This window comes from Nelumbo nucifera, chromosome 2, assembly GCF_055504915.1.
Source record: "Nelumbo nucifera cultivar China Antique chromosome 2, China Antique-T2T, whole genome shotgun sequence".
In the NCBI taxonomy this organism is placed as follows: domain Eukaryota; kingdom Viridiplantae; phylum Streptophyta; class Magnoliopsida; order Proteales; family Nelumbonaceae; genus Nelumbo; species Nelumbo nucifera.
Genome location: NC_142650.1, coordinates 21,669,712 through 21,686,904, shown reverse-complemented (window position 1 = coordinate 21,686,904; position 17,193 = coordinate 21,669,712). Strand labels below are relative to the sequence as shown.

General features: G+C 36.7%; 1 protein-coding gene across 2 annotated transcripts; it reads left to right on the top strand.

The window, feature by feature from the left end:
• Positions 1–7,170: 7,170 nt before the first annotated feature.
• On the top strand, positions 7,171–15,532 carry LOC104595154 (protein EMBRYONIC FLOWER 1-like). 2 transcript variants are annotated; one of them, XR_734841.3, is made up of 6 exons: positions 7,171–7,433; positions 8,279–8,480; positions 9,290–9,720; positions 9,794–11,340; positions 12,834–14,922; positions 15,017–15,532. XR_734841.3 is itself a non-coding variant. In XM_010255755.3 (5 exons), exons 2-5 carry the CDS (start codon positions 8,326–8,328, stop codon positions 14,625–14,627), a joined length of 3,927 nt encoding a protein of 1,308 aa, XP_010254057.1. In that variant the 5' UTR covers positions 7,171–7,433; positions 8,279–8,325; the 3' UTR covers positions 14,628–15,532. The 2 variants fall into 2 exon arrangements, 1 of the variants encoding a protein (XP_010254057.1); XM_010255755.3 differs by having other exon boundaries at positions 12,834–15,532.
• Positions 15,533–17,193: the final 1,661 nt, after the last annotated feature.

The following is a 17,193-nucleotide window of genomic DNA, read 5'->3' as shown; positions in this document are numbered from 1 at the left end:
GGATCAAGAGGCCCTCCAATTAATTATCTAGCTAGTAAATTAAAAAACAAAAAAAAAAAATCTCATGAGGCAACTAGTTGCGTCTGATTTATTGAGGACTATTTTGCACATACATCCTATTTAATGGTTTCGTTATTTATGATTCCCCTCTTGGATTTTGTATTTCAATTTGCCCTCAAAGTAAATGCTACGTACATTAAATTATCATACTACCACACTATATAATAGTGTTAAAATAATAAATCTCTCCTAAGATTTGTATTTATCAATTCTGTTTTCAAATCAAATAGGGCTTAAGAGATTTTAATTTATATACATGTTTCCATCCTTTTTTTTCTTTCAAGAAAGTACATTTTAAGGCTTATTACAGCATGCCTGAGCCAATATATCAATGATAAATGATCTACTGTCTTTTTATCATAGATTATTGTTTCTACTATATATAGATCGAGTTGTCTGTATGATCCGTCTAGTTTAAAATTTAACTGGATTTGTTGTATATTTTGTTTTATTTTTTGATTTACAACAATTAATAAATGGTACCTGAGATTAAGATAAAAAGAACTTAGGCTGTGTTTGGAAATGATGCAAATATGTAGAGTGTAAAACGGTTCATATAAATTGCAAAGTTGGTTAGTTTTGCACTGACAAATTAATCTTCTTACCAAACAGACTTTTAGCTGTAATGGATGCAAACATGAATTTCAATAAAACATATGCTTTTTTTTTATCAAAAGCACACTCGAATGCAAATTTACTTTTTTTTTTTATTGATGTACTTTTATATCTTATTATCAATGTAAATATGCATTGATGTCAATGCATAAATGTAATATTGCCAAATACAGGCAAAACCAGAGTACAAATTTACATACTCCATTTGCATCATTTCCAAACGCAACGCAGCCTTAAGGAATAATAGCCCGTTTTGGAGGGTTTCTGCTGTGATTGAGGTGCATTGACTGAAAAAAGTCAAATTTTCACCTCATGCAAGAATTTTTTTTTTTTTTTTTTTGACTCATGCAACGCAAGAAGCCGTTGCATGAAGCCCTCCCAAACGGGCACTAAGACTCAAAACCCAACGGACCATCGGTACTTGGTAGTGCTACCTGCTACCAATGGGATCAATCAAATGGCGATTCCCAATGAGATCCACTGATCACCTCTGTAGTAATTAAAGTGTAACCTGTTCATGATCAGCCATTAGCTCAAAAGTTGAGATATCTAAAGAGCTGTTAACATTTATTCTTTGAGTTGAATGTTGAACAATCTCACTGCCTGATCACTCTTTCATCAATAAATAAACATTCCTCATATCTACATACATTCATCGACCCATCGGTTGCATCGTTTTGATGGAAATTAAAGCAGAGAAAAAAGCAAAACTTTTATGCCTTTGCTTTGCTGTTTTCAACACAAAATTACTATATATATTTACTTGGTCAGTTATGATCCAGAAGTAGCGCTACCTTAGCAAACGTGTGGCCGTGAGACTGTGAGAGCCTTATCGTGTTCATCGCTCATTGATGTTCACACAGCAGAGATAAATATTCTTAATTGCTTGATTCTGCCTTTTTCTTCTTAAAAACCCCAACCCCACCGACGCCATTGATTGTTTCAAGCTTCAACAGCTTAATAATATTTTGGCAGAGTACTGGTGCAGGAATGGTGGAGGGTTTTTGGGTGGGCAGAAAGAGTGGTGGAGGATTAGAATTCTGATCAGACAAGTTCAGCTCAAAGAAGTTCAGCAGATCCTGAGTACTCATTCCCATAACTAGCTATGGGAGTGGGGCCCCTCATGCATCGCCTGCGAGATGGATATCGATGTATTGCTTCACGAATCTGGAGCCAAAGTTTCAAATTTTTGTACCAAAGAAAAAGTTTTGAATTTCGAAAACTTGGGCCGTTACATAACCGAGTCCGTGATATATATATATATATATATATTTTAAATTTATAGGTATTTCGGACGAAATATTTTTGTTAAATTTTTTACCATTTTACTGCTTTTGTTTTTATTAATCCGAAATTTCATCCGAAATCAATCACCGAAATCGCGAAAATTGACCGGCATTAATCTGAAAAACATGCCGATCGTCGCTGTTGATGAGGATTTTTGAAATTCTGGTCATCTTCACAAGGATTTATTGCAGCAGTGTCTCTCTCTATTCTAATGGCGTCTAGCATTTTGGTGGAATGATTATACTCTTGGCTCGCCATGAGAAAAGAACTCATTCACAACCTCTGGAATGTTCTCTATGTGAATTTGTAAACATGTACCACTGAGTCTTGGCTCAGTTTCGAGTTTCGAACTACAGCGAGAAGCTTTTGCAGAATGATCAGACAAACCGCCATTGAGCTTCTTTAGTACGTGCAAGAGAGAACAAATCAAGCACCTGGGCTTGATTTCAAGGAAGCAATGGTTGACTTAGATAGCTGAAAACTTTCTACCATTTCTAGCTTACCTCAAAAGATGTGATCGGTATTGGTTAATGTAGATGGTTGAAAACTTTCTCAACAATGCATTTTTTTATTGCTTTCATCACTCTATACAGAGTCTTTACAAGCAGGAGAAGACAGTGCAGTGTTTCGTGATCTTGGTACTCCAGTAATCAGCTTATGGAATTCTCTGTGAAAGATCTTCGTTCCTGGCACTGAATTGCTTGAATTTCCTGATGTTCTTCTTAACTCCTCTCTCTCTCTCTCTCCATTTTTTAAGGCGTTTCATGCACGTAATTTACCATATCTGGCATTCCCAGATTGACTGCATCCAGCCCGAGGGCACATCTGCTGCGACATCCCAATAAAACGCGAACAGGTCAGCGAGATGGAAATAAATTCAAGACATGGCATGAACTTCTTTGTAATTTCCATGGCTGCGTGCCCGTGATTCATTGGGGGTCGCAAGGGAGTGCGTGAAATCATCCGGCCCAAAGTCTCGTCTCGATAAGAAAATTGTATCTGTCTTACTGGTAGATCGATCGAACTGCATACTTACACCAAGCTTGTTACTTGTGCAACTCTGTTTGATCTACTCCTCTCATTCGTTAATCTGGGCAGCAGGTTTATTGTATCAACATTCGTTAATCTGCAACCTTCCCATTGTGGAAGCTCTTCAGAGTCATCTTCTTCCATGAGGGTCGCCATTGACATGATGCAGCTAGCATGCAAACCCTGAGTTTATCTGTGTACGTTTGATCATTATTTGCTTTTATTTCTCTCTAATATTTCATGCAATCAACCCAAAGATGGTATTTTCTGAAGAACACTTGCAGATGTTTGATTCAACTGTCAAGTTTCAATGGAGGATGACAGTGTCATGGCAGCCTTCCAGCAACCTATCCCTTGTCAATTTATGCATGCTCTCAGTGTAACCCAGCTTAGATATTACAAAGACAAGTGCAATAAGCGCAACAGAATTTCCACAACTGGATGCGATTTCCTCTCGACACGCAACTGAATCCTCCAGGACTCGACAAAAAAGGCACGTTTATGAGATAGACATGACAGTGTAGATCAAGACAGAATATCACTATATCAAGCTTTTGCCACACTTCCCTAATGAAGCTGAGACCTGCTTTATGGTTTATACTACTTGTGTTCATAAGTCTTAACAAGAACAAAGTAGCTTTGGAAGATTTGATTATAAGCTGCATGTTTCATTCATCAATAACCAGCTTGAAGGGGTTCAGGTAAGATCTTTTTAGGTAATCTAACATATACAAGTGGACGTTTAGCAGTAAGCTTTCAAATGGGTTGCTTCGATCGTTTACTGTGAACTTATTGGATCGCGTGATGCTTGGATTTCTCGGCCTGATAAATCTTTTCCGATGTATGTTCATGTTGGGTTGTCATGACAGGAAGAAATATATATATATATATATATATATATCGTCTGAACTATTTTTGCTCAACTCTAAATTGAATTATCAAGGTTTCTACGTACCAGAGAAAATGATTATGATGGAATAGAACTGCACACCTCAATTAATTATAGTTATGGGATCTAGTTTAGTTTACTCCAGATTTGATATTTCAGTATTCGTCGTGTCTTTTCATTGAATAGAAATGGGTATCAAATGCTACCACTGTGTATCGAGCGGGTGATCCAATGAAATTAGATCGGCTACTGTATGTTGGCGCCAGAGGCTAATTAATTACTAAAACCCAAGCTCTCATTCTCTTGTTTGGAAGAGTAGGGTCGTTGAGCATTGATTTTGGGTAAATCTGGGCCTCAAACATTAATTAAAAGGGCATAGGATACTACTTATACTGCAGTACTATTCAAATTGCTTTGCAGAAAAGCATTTAAAGGAAAACTGAGCGATTAAAGAAAATTTTCATCATCATGAAATGGGCGTACTTAAAAACTGTACAGAAAGACGGAGTAATTAAAGGAGAATAATTATGGAGTCTCCCCACCTTACATATTGCTAATCACTATTACCACAGTCGGTGAAACTATTACAACTACTACTATATATATGAAGAATCAGACTCCAAGTTATCTGGGCGCAATGGTGGTCTATAACAGCAGGACCCAAAAGGGATCTTTGAAATGAACACCTGATCTAACCAGATCATCATTCTGATTATCATCTTGATGCTCCACTCAATCTGGGTTCTGATGGTGGGAGAACTTGTTGAGTTGTTTCTGAGATACCATTATAAACATCAAGACTACAAGTAGGGCAGATTCATATGAAGCTGATTCCCTTCATGGGGTGGTGGGTCCTACAACCCACATTGGAGGATTAACCCTGTTCAATGTATAGACTTTCTTCGAATATGTGCTGTTGTTTCTTTTCTTTTCCTTTTTCTTTGAATCCCCAGAAAGAAGTTAAAGAACGGAATTTGTTCGGATGGTTGCAATCATCTGATGAAGTGGGGCATCTCCTCTGCACTAACCAAGGAATGGTCTCTATCAGACACCATATTGGCTGTGCCCCACATGGAGCCATACTGAGTTCGTAAACTGTTATCCCATCTACGTTTCTCAGAGCACAGGTTTCCCATTTGGAGTTTTTGACAACGCCATCAAAGAGAGTGAAAACAAGAAATTAAACATGTACTCCTTTACAGAGGGAGAGCTCTCCAGAAATTGAAACACAAATTATTAGACCAAGTAATCCCTTAAATCTGGGTCTCTTCAAAATAGATCCAAATTTGATCTCTCAAGATTCGCACCATTTAAGCCTCTGACGCCGATTCTGCTGCACTCGATATCTCAGGATAGAAGAGTCAGCAATACGCCATGAACTCGCCTGAAACGCCTCTCACTACCATCAGAAATTTACGCAAATCGCTTTTTCTAGCCTTTCGCAAAAGCATTAAGAATCATCTTTTTTCTATAATTGTCTCTTATATCCTTTTTGCAGGCTTTGTAAAGTGCTCAGTCTTTACGCTAGAAGCACTTAACAATATTGTAGATTTGATTGAATTAATTGGGCTAAGGAGGTTAAGTTGGAACAGCTAGTTGAAAAAAAGAATGCATAAGTTATCATCTTCTGCGTGTGTGTGTGTGTGTGAAGTTTCAGTGTTTTAAGCAAAGGAGCTGTAACTGTGCTGGAAGAATCTCAGTTCTGATCAGTTTATTCTGACAGAAAACCTGTTTGGATTCTACAGCTAGCCTTTAGATTTCCATCTATTTTGTCATTTGATTATTAATTATTACACGAAAGAATACAAAGATAACATGACTTAGATCAAGCATCAAAGCCTTTCAACATCTTCTTTTACTTGATGAGAATGCTTGTCAAAACCCTCTCTCTCTCTCTCTCTCTCTCTGACCTGAGTTAGATCAAGCATCAAAGCCATTCAATATCTCTTTTATTTGAGTATTTAAAAGAAAAATCTTTCATTCATTTGAGCGTTTCGTAGTAACCTTTGGTAAGGTTAAGCCTTTGAAGCTTAAGTTAAAGTTGGGGAGTAATCTATTTAATATGCTTTAAAACAAGGCCCACCACAAACCAGGTCTTGATAGCTGATGCCCTGTCCCATCTTTGTATCGGCCAAACTAGTGGAAAAAAAGCTGCTCTGCGTCATCAATGGGGCCATCCTCCATGTATTCATATATGGGCATGCATGTGTGTGGGCTTCCATGGCTTGGAATGTCTACTTCATTTACTTATTACCCTTTCATGTCCAAGAAGACCAAGACATTTGTACTTTTTATTTTGGTGGTGATCTTGTGTCCCCCACAACATAAAAAGAGAAAAACAACAACCATTTGATCTAAACCAGAGATAGATTTTAGGTTGGAGGCTTACATCCACTACAGTAACTTGTTCCCCCAACTGCTCAACTTGAAAGTTTTCTTGATATTAGTGGGGGCCACTGTACTTGCTTGATTCCTCCCACTTCTTTCTCTCTCTACATCTCCCTCTCTCTCCTTCCCCCCCCCCCCAAAAAAAAATATTACCATAAACTCAACCCTAATTTTTTATAACTACAACTGATGAGTGGTAGTTAGTTTTTTCTTAGAACAGTAACACTTAATTTGCAATATCAAAGTCTCTTCCCATCAATCAACTAATCAATCCAGAAGCCAACCATTGATTATATTGGTGGTTGGGAATCTCTACTATATACCTCATATTTAATCTTTTGAGGGATGTGTTTAAAATGGGGTCCCCTTATTTGGAGATTAATTTACTCGTATGGTCTGTGATTTCAATTAAATTTTTTAAATGATCCATCCACATGATCATTAGATGTTTTTTTTAACATTCATTCCATTTAATATGCTGTGTTCTATAGCACATTGTATCCAAAAATTAAGAACAACTATCTCATGAATCATTCTCATTTCTACTCTCAGATTTTGGTGGCAAGAGAAAAGGTGGCCAGTCAACAGATTAATATGCACTATTCATCACTAGTTAAGGGTATGAAGACAACAATTTACCTTTCGCTATTAGGGTTAGGGTTTGCTTGTGGTTGGGCTAGGGTTAGGGTTCCTTCTTTTGGTTGTCCACAAATTAGGATTTTTAAGAAAATGGGTGGTGATGATAAGGGCAGCACCGTAAACATGAGGACACGTAGGAGGTTTTCCATTCCTCTGAGTTCTCTTTCTTACACCACACACAACACGCGAATGGTACAACTTACGACATGTCAATATGTCATGGCGCGCTTTTAAAATTTTCCCTTTCACGGATAAAGGAAGATGAGAATAAAAAAGATAAAAAAAGAAGCACTCTCTCTCTCTTTCTCTCTCGTATCGAAAAAACCATTCAAAACCCTAAAAGCTAGGGTTTCACCAGCTTTCGCACTCGAATTATGATCAAGCAGCTTCGAATATTGTTGCTGGGTTGATCTCTTGAGCTTCGCTCTCAAATGGTCTTTGTTCTAAGATATGTTACTAGGGGTACCGTTGAGATCCGAGATCGAGCTGATGGAACATCGTTTCTCCTGATTTTCGTTGAGATAAGGTGTGTTGGATCTTTCTTGTTACTCTATGATCTTTTCTTTAGACGCCCGTGTAAGTGGCAGCTCGGTTCTAGCTCCGGTCCGTGTTTTAGGTTTGCTTGGATGTAATTTCATGTCGGGTTCATCTTGTGACTTTGGCTATTGCTTTTCAGTTCATTTTATGCTAAAACTTTAAGTCTTCTGGCTATATATAATTACTGTTTCTGTTGTATTTTGTGTGTAGAGTTTACTGTTTCTCAGTTGCGAATTCATTCTCATATACTACCCTAATATCTATTTGTTTTCAGATTAAGATGCATGATTTTATGTTATATTATAGACTTGGTAGAAATACGCCTCAAGATAGTTGAGGGTTCTATCATGAACCACAAGACATAAGAAACACCTTTTCTTGTTGGAAGCTCTCCGGTTAGCAAGTAAACCAGAACAAGTGTTTGTTTGTTCTCTTCGAAAGTGTTATTTTATGTTGTAATTTGCAATTTCTGAAGGTGGGTTCAGCTAGATAGTTATTTGTATTATATGAAAACCGTGGAAAAGCATAAAGAAACATCTTTTCTCTTTAGCTTCATTGAGGAAGTGAGTTGTTCTAATTCTTGCAGTTAAAACCAATCATGTGCTCATGTTCAATCTGGATGATGTTATCGTGATGCAACTAGATCTTTGAAAGGAGTCTTTTAGTCGTGTGACTGGTTTCAAGCAGTTCCACCTTTCTCTGTTAAACCATAATTTTACTTGTTTCATTCCTCAAGTGCAATAGTAGGACTACCCTAGGATTTGTACTCTTCTTCAGTAATTAACATGATTGATCATCCCGTTACTCAATTATTTTTTGCATGAATGTGTGTAGGAACTTTATCCCTTTGGAGTGCAGTATTGCTCCTTCTGTTGTGTAATATGGAGGAGAATATTATGGGGTCAAGTAACTGTGAAAGAAGTGATTCAACTATTATTGCCAAGTCTACTATGTCAGTCATTGAATCAAGATCCATTGGGCATGTCTCTGCAGACAATAAAAAAGAGGGAGGCAAGTGTAGGCACTTTTCAATTCGGTAAGCTTCAAATGTAGTTATTTATAAGCATGCTAAAGTTAGTTACTCTTTTTGCAGAAATTCTTCACTAGGATAAACATCAACCTTAATTTGTTTCATATGGATTAAATGATAAGGATTTTCTTTAATAGAATGGTGTGGTAATATTGCCAACTTAACTAGTGTAGTCATCATGCCCTTGTTCATGAATTATGATTCTGGATATTTGTCATCTTCTTTGAGTCAAATCAAAATATTAATTTGGAACCTTTTATGCTGAGTTTGATATGTGAAATTACTTCCTCAAACAACATTTTCAATCTAAGTTATCTGAACTTAAAGTATTCCACAAATGAACTTGATATCAAAGTACTGGATTATTTTGACATTCTTTCTCAAGATGATACTTGGATTATTGTAGTCCTTTATCAAGTGATTTACACTATTAAAAGAGGAAAGCAGTCTAATGAACTTATACTTGGATTATTGTACCGTTTCTTTTGTCTTAATGAACTTGTACTTTACCTTTTTCAAAAAAAAAATAAATAAATAAATAAAACAGGAAAGCAGTCTAAGTAGTCACAGACAAAGATCAAGGATAGAAACCTCAGTCATCCAACCCTGCAATATCTTACTGAGAAATGGACAAGAGATTGAATATTGGGTTGATCAAGGGAACCTATTTTGGAGTGCCTATGGTTATGCTCTTAGAAGCTTGTGTATTGAGAGTACTTTGACAAGCATAATCTTCTATTTCATGTTGTAGATATGGGATATATAGATTCTTTCTCAAACTTTTCTGGTAATTAATCATTTATTTGTGAACACAGTGGATATGTTGCTGAAATGCGCAAAAAAGACAGGAAGGTTTGTTGGCCATTTCCAACAGTTGGTAACCATAATGATATGGAAAAGCTTCCTCCTTTGTATGTTCCAGAATTCAGATGGTGGGGTTGCCAAAGCTGTCTGCAGAAAATTGTTGCTAAAGATTCTCCATCTGAAGCTGGAATGCTTGCCAATTGTCATAATACTGGAATTAGAATCAACATGAATTTTTCAGATGGAACTCCTGTTATACTATCCCACGGTGATGCACAAAGGTTGCTTCATGATTTTCAACATGCACCTGCAATGAACATGTGTGGAGAAAGAAAAGCCGAATTAGATGCTTCTACTAATGTGAATGGTGTTGAGTATAGGCCATTATTGTGTGGTGATAAGAATGAAAAGGAAGCTGAAATTGCATGTAGTATCAAAGAAGGTATACTCATTTCTAGCCCCTAAATCTCAAAGAAGAAACCAAAATCGTTTTCTCATTTCTTTGTTTTCTGCAGATATCTGTAGATGTAATGGCCATTATGGTAGTTCAGAGGATTATGTTAACCAGGTAATTTTGAGACAAACTTATGGTGGAACAAAAGATGATCCATACTGCAGAAAGGAAAAGTTCAGTAGAGAAGGTAAACTTACCATTACTTTTGAAATAGACAAGCAAGGCTGCAATCTATCTGCCAGGGAAACTGCAACTGCTTCTCCATTTGTTTCTCATGACAAGAAAGCTTCTAAAACTATTCCTCTGAAATCAAAGAATGATGAATTAATTGAATTTCATAAACCAAACAACGAAAGGCATGGAAGTGCAGTTGCCAGGGAGAATGTTAGAAAGCTGAAATGCATGAGAAATGATTCCAAAAAAATGTATAACAAGGACCCAGAAGTTTGCACTGGCAATGTAGGCAAAATGAATGGACAACACAGGCACATAATGACAGAATGTGTGATATCCAAGGTAGCAGATGCAGGCATTCAGAAGAATGAGTCTCCAAATACTGCCACTTATCAGATGGGAAAACTTAATCCAATGGATCTGGATGAGAGTGACTATGAATTCTCTGAAAATGATGAGAACTTGATTGGAGATAATCTTGGTTATGAATATCATGCAAACCAACTTGGGGGTATTGGTGTTACTTTGCAGAAGATCAAAACAAGAAAGGTTCGTATGTTGACTGACATAATAAGAAGCGAGGTTTTGGCTGCATCCAACAAAAATTGTAGCTCTGAGAGAGATGGAAGCATTGATCACACCAAGGTTGAGGGTGCTCAATGTAAAGCATCACAAAATTCTTTTTCTGAGGCAGGCCTATTTCCTGAGGACAAAAGTCACACCGCCATCCAAGGAAATGATCAACAGGATATTCTGGTCAAGAAAAAGAAAAGGAAGATATCTTGGGATGAAGACAAGGGGCCCTCCAGAATGATCCAGCCCAAGGATGCTCCTCAAAAAGTTGGGATCTCTAAGGGAGATGCAGAAATAAGAAATATTGATACTACAGTTACTAATTTTGAAGCAGTAGTTGATACATCCATTAAGGTGGATTCACATCCTGGTTCTGAGGCAGGTTTGGCCAAATGTAGAAAAGATAAAAAGATTGTCTTGTGTAAAAAGAAGATGCCTAAAAGTGAATGTAGGCAACCTTTCTTGGAACAATGGCAAGAGAGTGTTCAAAGAGAAGTTCAGGTTAAGAGGGATTTACAAGTCAAGTGTGCTGGGGCTGAAACCATTTCCCTTAAATCAGCAGAAGATGCATTTGCAGGGAGTGATCAGATATCCGGTCTTCAAAGTTATGTTGTTCCGCCAAACAATGGTGGCAAACATATTTTGGGTAAGAAGAAAAATAGAATTCCTCCAGTTGATGGAATGTCCTTGAATGATGCAACAGGTCCTTATAAATCTTCACAAAGTGCACTTTCTAGAATGGGTAGCCATTGCAGTATGAAAAATCATATAGCAACTGATAGAAAGTCTATCATGAGTAAGAAGTGTGACAATGTGTCCTCTGTTGAAGGCAGAGGTTCTTTCCTAACATGTGAACCAAAGGTATGGGCTTTTCTTTTGCTTGCATTTTTATATGTGTGGCACTCTTATTCTTTGCAGTTCTTTATTAGGTATTTGCTAGGTACGTTTTTTAGTCTGTCTTCCTTCCTTGTTCATCTCAATACTGCAAGATACTTTATCTGCAATTCTTGCTTTAGAAATATGTTGTGTGGTGTTATGTTTTTCCCTTTTCTGATCCACTTTCCTTTGTTGTTCATGTGCACCCTATATCATGCTATGTAGGATTAATTTTCGCACTCAACTTTAAAAGCTGATCATTCCAATAACATTTAAGCATGAAACATACGCCTTGAACTTTTATGTGTTACAGAAGCATCCCAAATCTCCATCTTCTGCATTATCATCAGAGAATAACAACTAACTTTTGACAATAAATGAATATTTGTGTGGCTAGAGAAAATTTTGATAGCTTCTATAGCTTAAGAAGGTTTAAATAGATTAAACAGATTATTTGCTTTGATCTAAGCATATAACATGTTAACATGGGTATTTATGATCAACTATTCTGTTAGTTTGGAACCATTATTGTTCTCTTGTCATGAAATAATTTTGGTAACAAGTGTTTGTTTACCCTTGCATTCTGGAGATCCAAGGAATATGTACTTTTTAGCTTAATCGAGTATGTTCTCCATGAGATACACAATGATTTTTTTAAACAAGATGACCATTTTCTCATCCAGTGACTAAGCCTGGAATTTATAGAAGTTCTCAATCTAAACATATTTTAAAATGGCATCTTACACTTTGGTTAGCCAGATTTGATTTCAGTTAAATTTAGATATAATAACAAGATGATTTAGCAAAATACCACTGGAAGGGTAGTTAGAAAGGTGTTATCACATTATTGAGTCATGTTAAAATTGACTTTAAACTGTCTCTCAAGTTTTTTGGCCTAAATGTAGGTATTTTGATAGAAGATGACAAAAGGTCATAGAAACAGGCTATAAGACTAAGTTTAGCTTTTCATCACAAAAACTATAAACTATCTCGTTGCTACTTGTTTCCAACTTCTGAAGCAACAGTATATCAGCATCTATCCAGTGAAGAGGCACTGGTACTTCTTTTGGGCTTCTGGTGTCTCAGTTTATATGTATTTATTGCTTCTGTATCATGACCACATTACTGGGTTGATTGGGTCTTTTTTTTTTTTTGAATTTAAATTATCTCTGTTTTCTTCATTAAAAAAGTATTGTGTCTAATCTCTTTGACTTGTGTAATCCTGATTTGTTTATCAGTGCCTATGGATGAAATTTTCACGTAGGCATGCATATATATACAAAAATTTGCGTGTAGACATCCATGTATATACCGTTTTTATGTCAGTACATGCATATAGAATTTTATGTTCTTTTCCTTTGATCTCTTTTTCTTTTGATAAGTTCTTTTCCTCTATTCTTTGTTTCTCTAAATATTTTCTTCTTGAATTGTTCCTAAGGTATTGCATTTGTAGAGAAGTATTGATGTACTTATTTCAGGAAACATCCAATATGTGCAATTATGAGAATGTTACTGAAGTTGATGGGATTCCAAAAATTTCAACAAGTCAATGTGATCAAGGGGCTGATAAAGTGCATGAACAGGCAGCTTCTGATGACATCCCCATGGAAATTGTTGAACTTATGGCCAAAAATCAATATGAGAGGCGTCTCTTTTATGCAAAAGACACTTCTGAGAAGAGGTTCAACTTGACAGAAACAATTGACAACATCAAGGGTGCTCATATAACAAACTTTGCCGAAGCTTCTGAGGATGAGCCATTGGCATTGCTGCATAGGAAGAGCTCTCTCATGCAAAGCTGGTCCAGGAATGCAGGAAGTGGCATAGGTTATAAAAGTAAAAGTGTTAAACCAACCAAATATGCTGGCTGCCCTACTCATCCCAATGGATATAACACCATCAATTTCAATGTTAGCCAGTCAGAGAAAGAACCTGCTTCTATGAGATTTACTCTATTTCCAGAGTGTCAAGGGAAGCTATCAACTGGATTTCAGTTTCCTTTCACTTGTTCTGAAAGAAACTGTGGTACTCAAAATTGTAATTGGAGTAGGGATATGTTTGAGCACAGATGTCCTGGGTCTTGTTTCCAACCAATAGAAGCACATAATTTGTGTCAGAGCTCTTCCCGGCAGAATTCATGCTGCAAGGAATTATATGATGTTTGGTCCTTTGTGAGAAGAAATAACATGTCTTTTGGAATTAATAGCCCTCGGGAATTTCTCACTGAATCAAGTAACATAAACATGTTCTCCCAGTGTTCAGTCCCATTACAAAAGGGGAACCTGAACATGAATCATGGCCTGAAATTGATTAATGAAAATGTATCCCATCTTCAAAAGCAAAAAGTAGGCTTTGAAATGGATATAGAGAATAGGCCACATCTTGCTTTCAGGGATAAAGGAAATGAGTGCCATTCCAAAACGGTAGGGCCATTGGATCTGTATACTAATGAAACAATATCAGCAATGCATCTGCTTAGACTCATGGATGCTGGGGCATGTTCAAGTACAATTGTCAATGTAAATGGGAACCTGGAGAAGTTCCCCAAAAAGCCTCTCATTCTCAATGATCATCATGACAAGGTGTTGTCAAGGCCAGAATTTAGAGTATCTAAGAAGAGTGAGGCCTTGATTCACCCACTTTCATGTGATTATTTTGACAAAAACAATCATCCAGGAAAATCTTTTGAACATTTTCCTCCAGCTCATATGGTAGATAAGATTGGTTCTTCATTACATAAAGATGGAAATTTTGGAAGAGCTATTGGGTTTACAGATGTGTTTGTGGATAAAACTAAACCCCACTCGCTTACATTTCAAGAAAAGAGGAAAACAAAAAGTTCCTCCACTCTGGCACAAACCAGAAGCCTGAAATCACAGAGGTCATCCTTCAAAAATGATATTTCTAGAAAGATACGTGGATATGTTTCTAATCATGATCTGCCAAAAGGGTTCTCATCTTTGGGTTCTATTCGATATGATGTACAATCACAGGTTGGAGAAGAATCAACCAAGCATGTTCAACTGGAAGTCAGTAAGAAAGCTGAAACAATATCACCAGTGAAAGCCATTCGTAAGACTGAAATTTGCACCATCAATAGAAACCCAGCTGATTTTACTCTTCCTGAGGCAGGAAATATATACATGATTGAAGGTGGTGATCTACCATATAGAAAGACAACATCTATTGATAGAGTTGGCATGATTAATATGGATGGGCATAAGAGACAGAGGATGAAGCTCACAACTATACCTGTAAGCCCTCGACAATGATGAAAAGGTGGAGATGCAGCTTTAGGGATGCAACTTTTGGAAATTGAAGCATCACATGATATCAAAATTGTGTTAGACAGAAATGTCTTTTTTTTCAAATTCAGGGGCTTTCTTTGATTATTCTGTCATCATAAGTCATCCAAATGTTCTTGCAACTCTGTTAAAAAGCTAAGTATCAGAAAACAACTTCTCACATATCACACATAGATCAGGCATCGTGATTCTTGAAACCTTGATTCATGGAGCTTTTACAGGTCCACATATGGGAAAAAAAAAGCAAGTTGTGGTGAAGCAGGTATTGCTGGCATTTTGATATTCTTCAACCTTGTAGAAATAGACCTCATGATTTTCAGAACCAAGTGTACTGTGACGGTTTCATGCTTTTGCAGGTTAATGAAATTCAACAGTTCTCATTGGATAGAGAGTCTCTTGAATGACTCCTCTGTTTCATTCAACTGTAGATATTGATGGTGAAGTGTCCAGACGTTCTGCCACTAACCTAGTAGTGGAAGTGGAGCAAAGAGCATAGCGATCAGCTGTTTTAGATCCAACAATGTGATCTCAAAATCATTTCTATATGTATAATTATACTAGTACTCCTTCCAGTTGCAACTCTGCAGAGGTAATTTCAGTTGGATCTCTTCTAGTGTCAAAGCTTTGCAAGATTTGCTAATCCAACAGGGGAAGGAAGTTTCTACTATACGATGCAAATATGGAATCTTTGGATGAGTTGGGAATAAGACTTATGGCATGAAATTTGGTATTAAAGTGAAATATAAATAAATCAAACTTTATCCCTAGAATATAAATCTGTTTCTTGGGTCCACAAGATTTTCCTTTCCTACTTGTCTTTCATTCATGTTTTCAATGGAATTGGCTAAAGATGTTCAGTTTTCTTTTATTTTTATTTTCTTTTCCAATTTAAATGCTGTGACTAGGGGATACCTATGTCCTGGTGCAATATTTTGAGGACTTCACATATGAAAGTCATTATTCCATTGTCTCCAGTCAAACTCGAGACCAGCATTGGGAGTGGATTCTGCAACCACTTAAATAAATTAAATGTTAGTAATTGCTTCTTAGGAAACTTGCTGGGAGTATTAGCCGTCTCTGTCACATTCTAAATCTTTCATGGGTATGATCCTGTCAATGCATATAGATGAGTGACCAGTTTGTATCTTTAGAAGGCATGGATTCTGGAATATAAGACCTAGGCAATTGGCTGGTTGATTAGTTGAAAGATCAGCTTGACTTACAGTTAATTATGTATTTTTTTCAATGTTTTATGACAAATTATCTTTAGGACAAAGGGGGAAATCCTGGGTGTTCATCCTTGTTAGTTTGTAGTGTAGTATAGGGAATGTGCAATTGCGAAGAAGGGAAACTTATAGAAAAAGTTCTTTTATTCTTGTTATTAACCACTTTAAGTTATTTATTATTTGCTTATTCGATTCTAGTGGGGCTTGAGGATGCAACCTACACCTTTATCTTCTTCTCATGTGTGACATGCTGTATGCTAACTAAGAAATCTTTCAACTATAGCTGATTGTGTAATAACTGTTAATCTGAAAGTGTTTCAAGAGGCTTAAGCATTTGTTAAGGGATATATCCAAATTCCAGGTGACCTCAAACCCTAACCAAATTCCTTATTAGGCTTAATGGTAGCATGATTGTTATTCATTCTTCAAACACTTTCAACTATAACCAATTATATTATCTGCTTTCTTAATTTATTATTAGCAACAGGAATGCTAGGGAAATGTAAACAATGTTCCTTGTGGTGGTGATCTCTTAACAGGTATGGCAAGAACCTTCCCATATTGCTAGCATTGCTAGCATGCCTCCAAGCTTTTGAAGTTGACCACTTTCAAACATGGTTCGGAGTATAGATTCAAACACTCCGGATCTCCTACCCACAAACTTTTCCCACATCCCTACCCACAAGACACTTCTACCATGCATTGGGAGCATCCCCCGTGAATGATAAGTGATATATTCCCAATTCATTTTGTTCTCTTTTTTTTTTCTGTTTCTTGTTCTTAATACAACTCGAGTATCTAATTTTACTTGTAAATATTTTACCTTTTTATTATTTTGTTAGTTTTGGCCAAAAGCTCTCAAAATTATAATGCTAGTATGTGCGTTTTTGCACATGATATGAAAATAATTTTGAGCCCGTGAACTGGAATGCTTCCCACTTTATGACCTTAAGTTTCCATGAAATGAGTGACTGGGGTTGTCATTTCTCGTATGAAAAACTTTTTTTTCCACACAGTAGTAGGACCTTTTTTAATTTGAAATTGATGGTTTTGAATTCACTAGTTAAAAACCAATCCTCTTGGCAGTTTAAGCTCAGTTTGGGAAGAGTGTAAATACAAATATGTTTGTACCTGTACTCTTCCCAAATGGAGCCTTCAGACATCTTTATGACCTTAGTGCGGGGTGCACCATTTCTGTTTATTCTAACATGGAGACGGGATCACCTGCCAACATAATACGTTCCAACTCCTTGACATCATCTGACACCGCACATTTCATGCATGGCAGATTCTACTTTTATGGTGGC

What these genes read in the sequence shown, in the direction of transcription:
- LOC104595154 (XM_010255755.3), top strand. Translation starts at nt 8,326, where the DNA reads ATGGAGGAGAATATTATGGGGTCAAGTAACTGTGAAAGAAGTGATTCA. An exon ending in TGTAGGCACTTTTCAATTCG is followed by an intron (nt 8,481 to 9,289) that starts GTAAGCTTCAAA and finishes TTGTGAACACAG; the next exon opens with TGGATATGTTGCTGAAATGC. An exon ending in TCCTAACATGTGAACCAAAG is followed by an intron (nt 11,341 to 12,833) that starts GTATGGGCTTTT and finishes TACTTATTTCAG; the next exon opens with GAAACATCCAATATGTGCAA.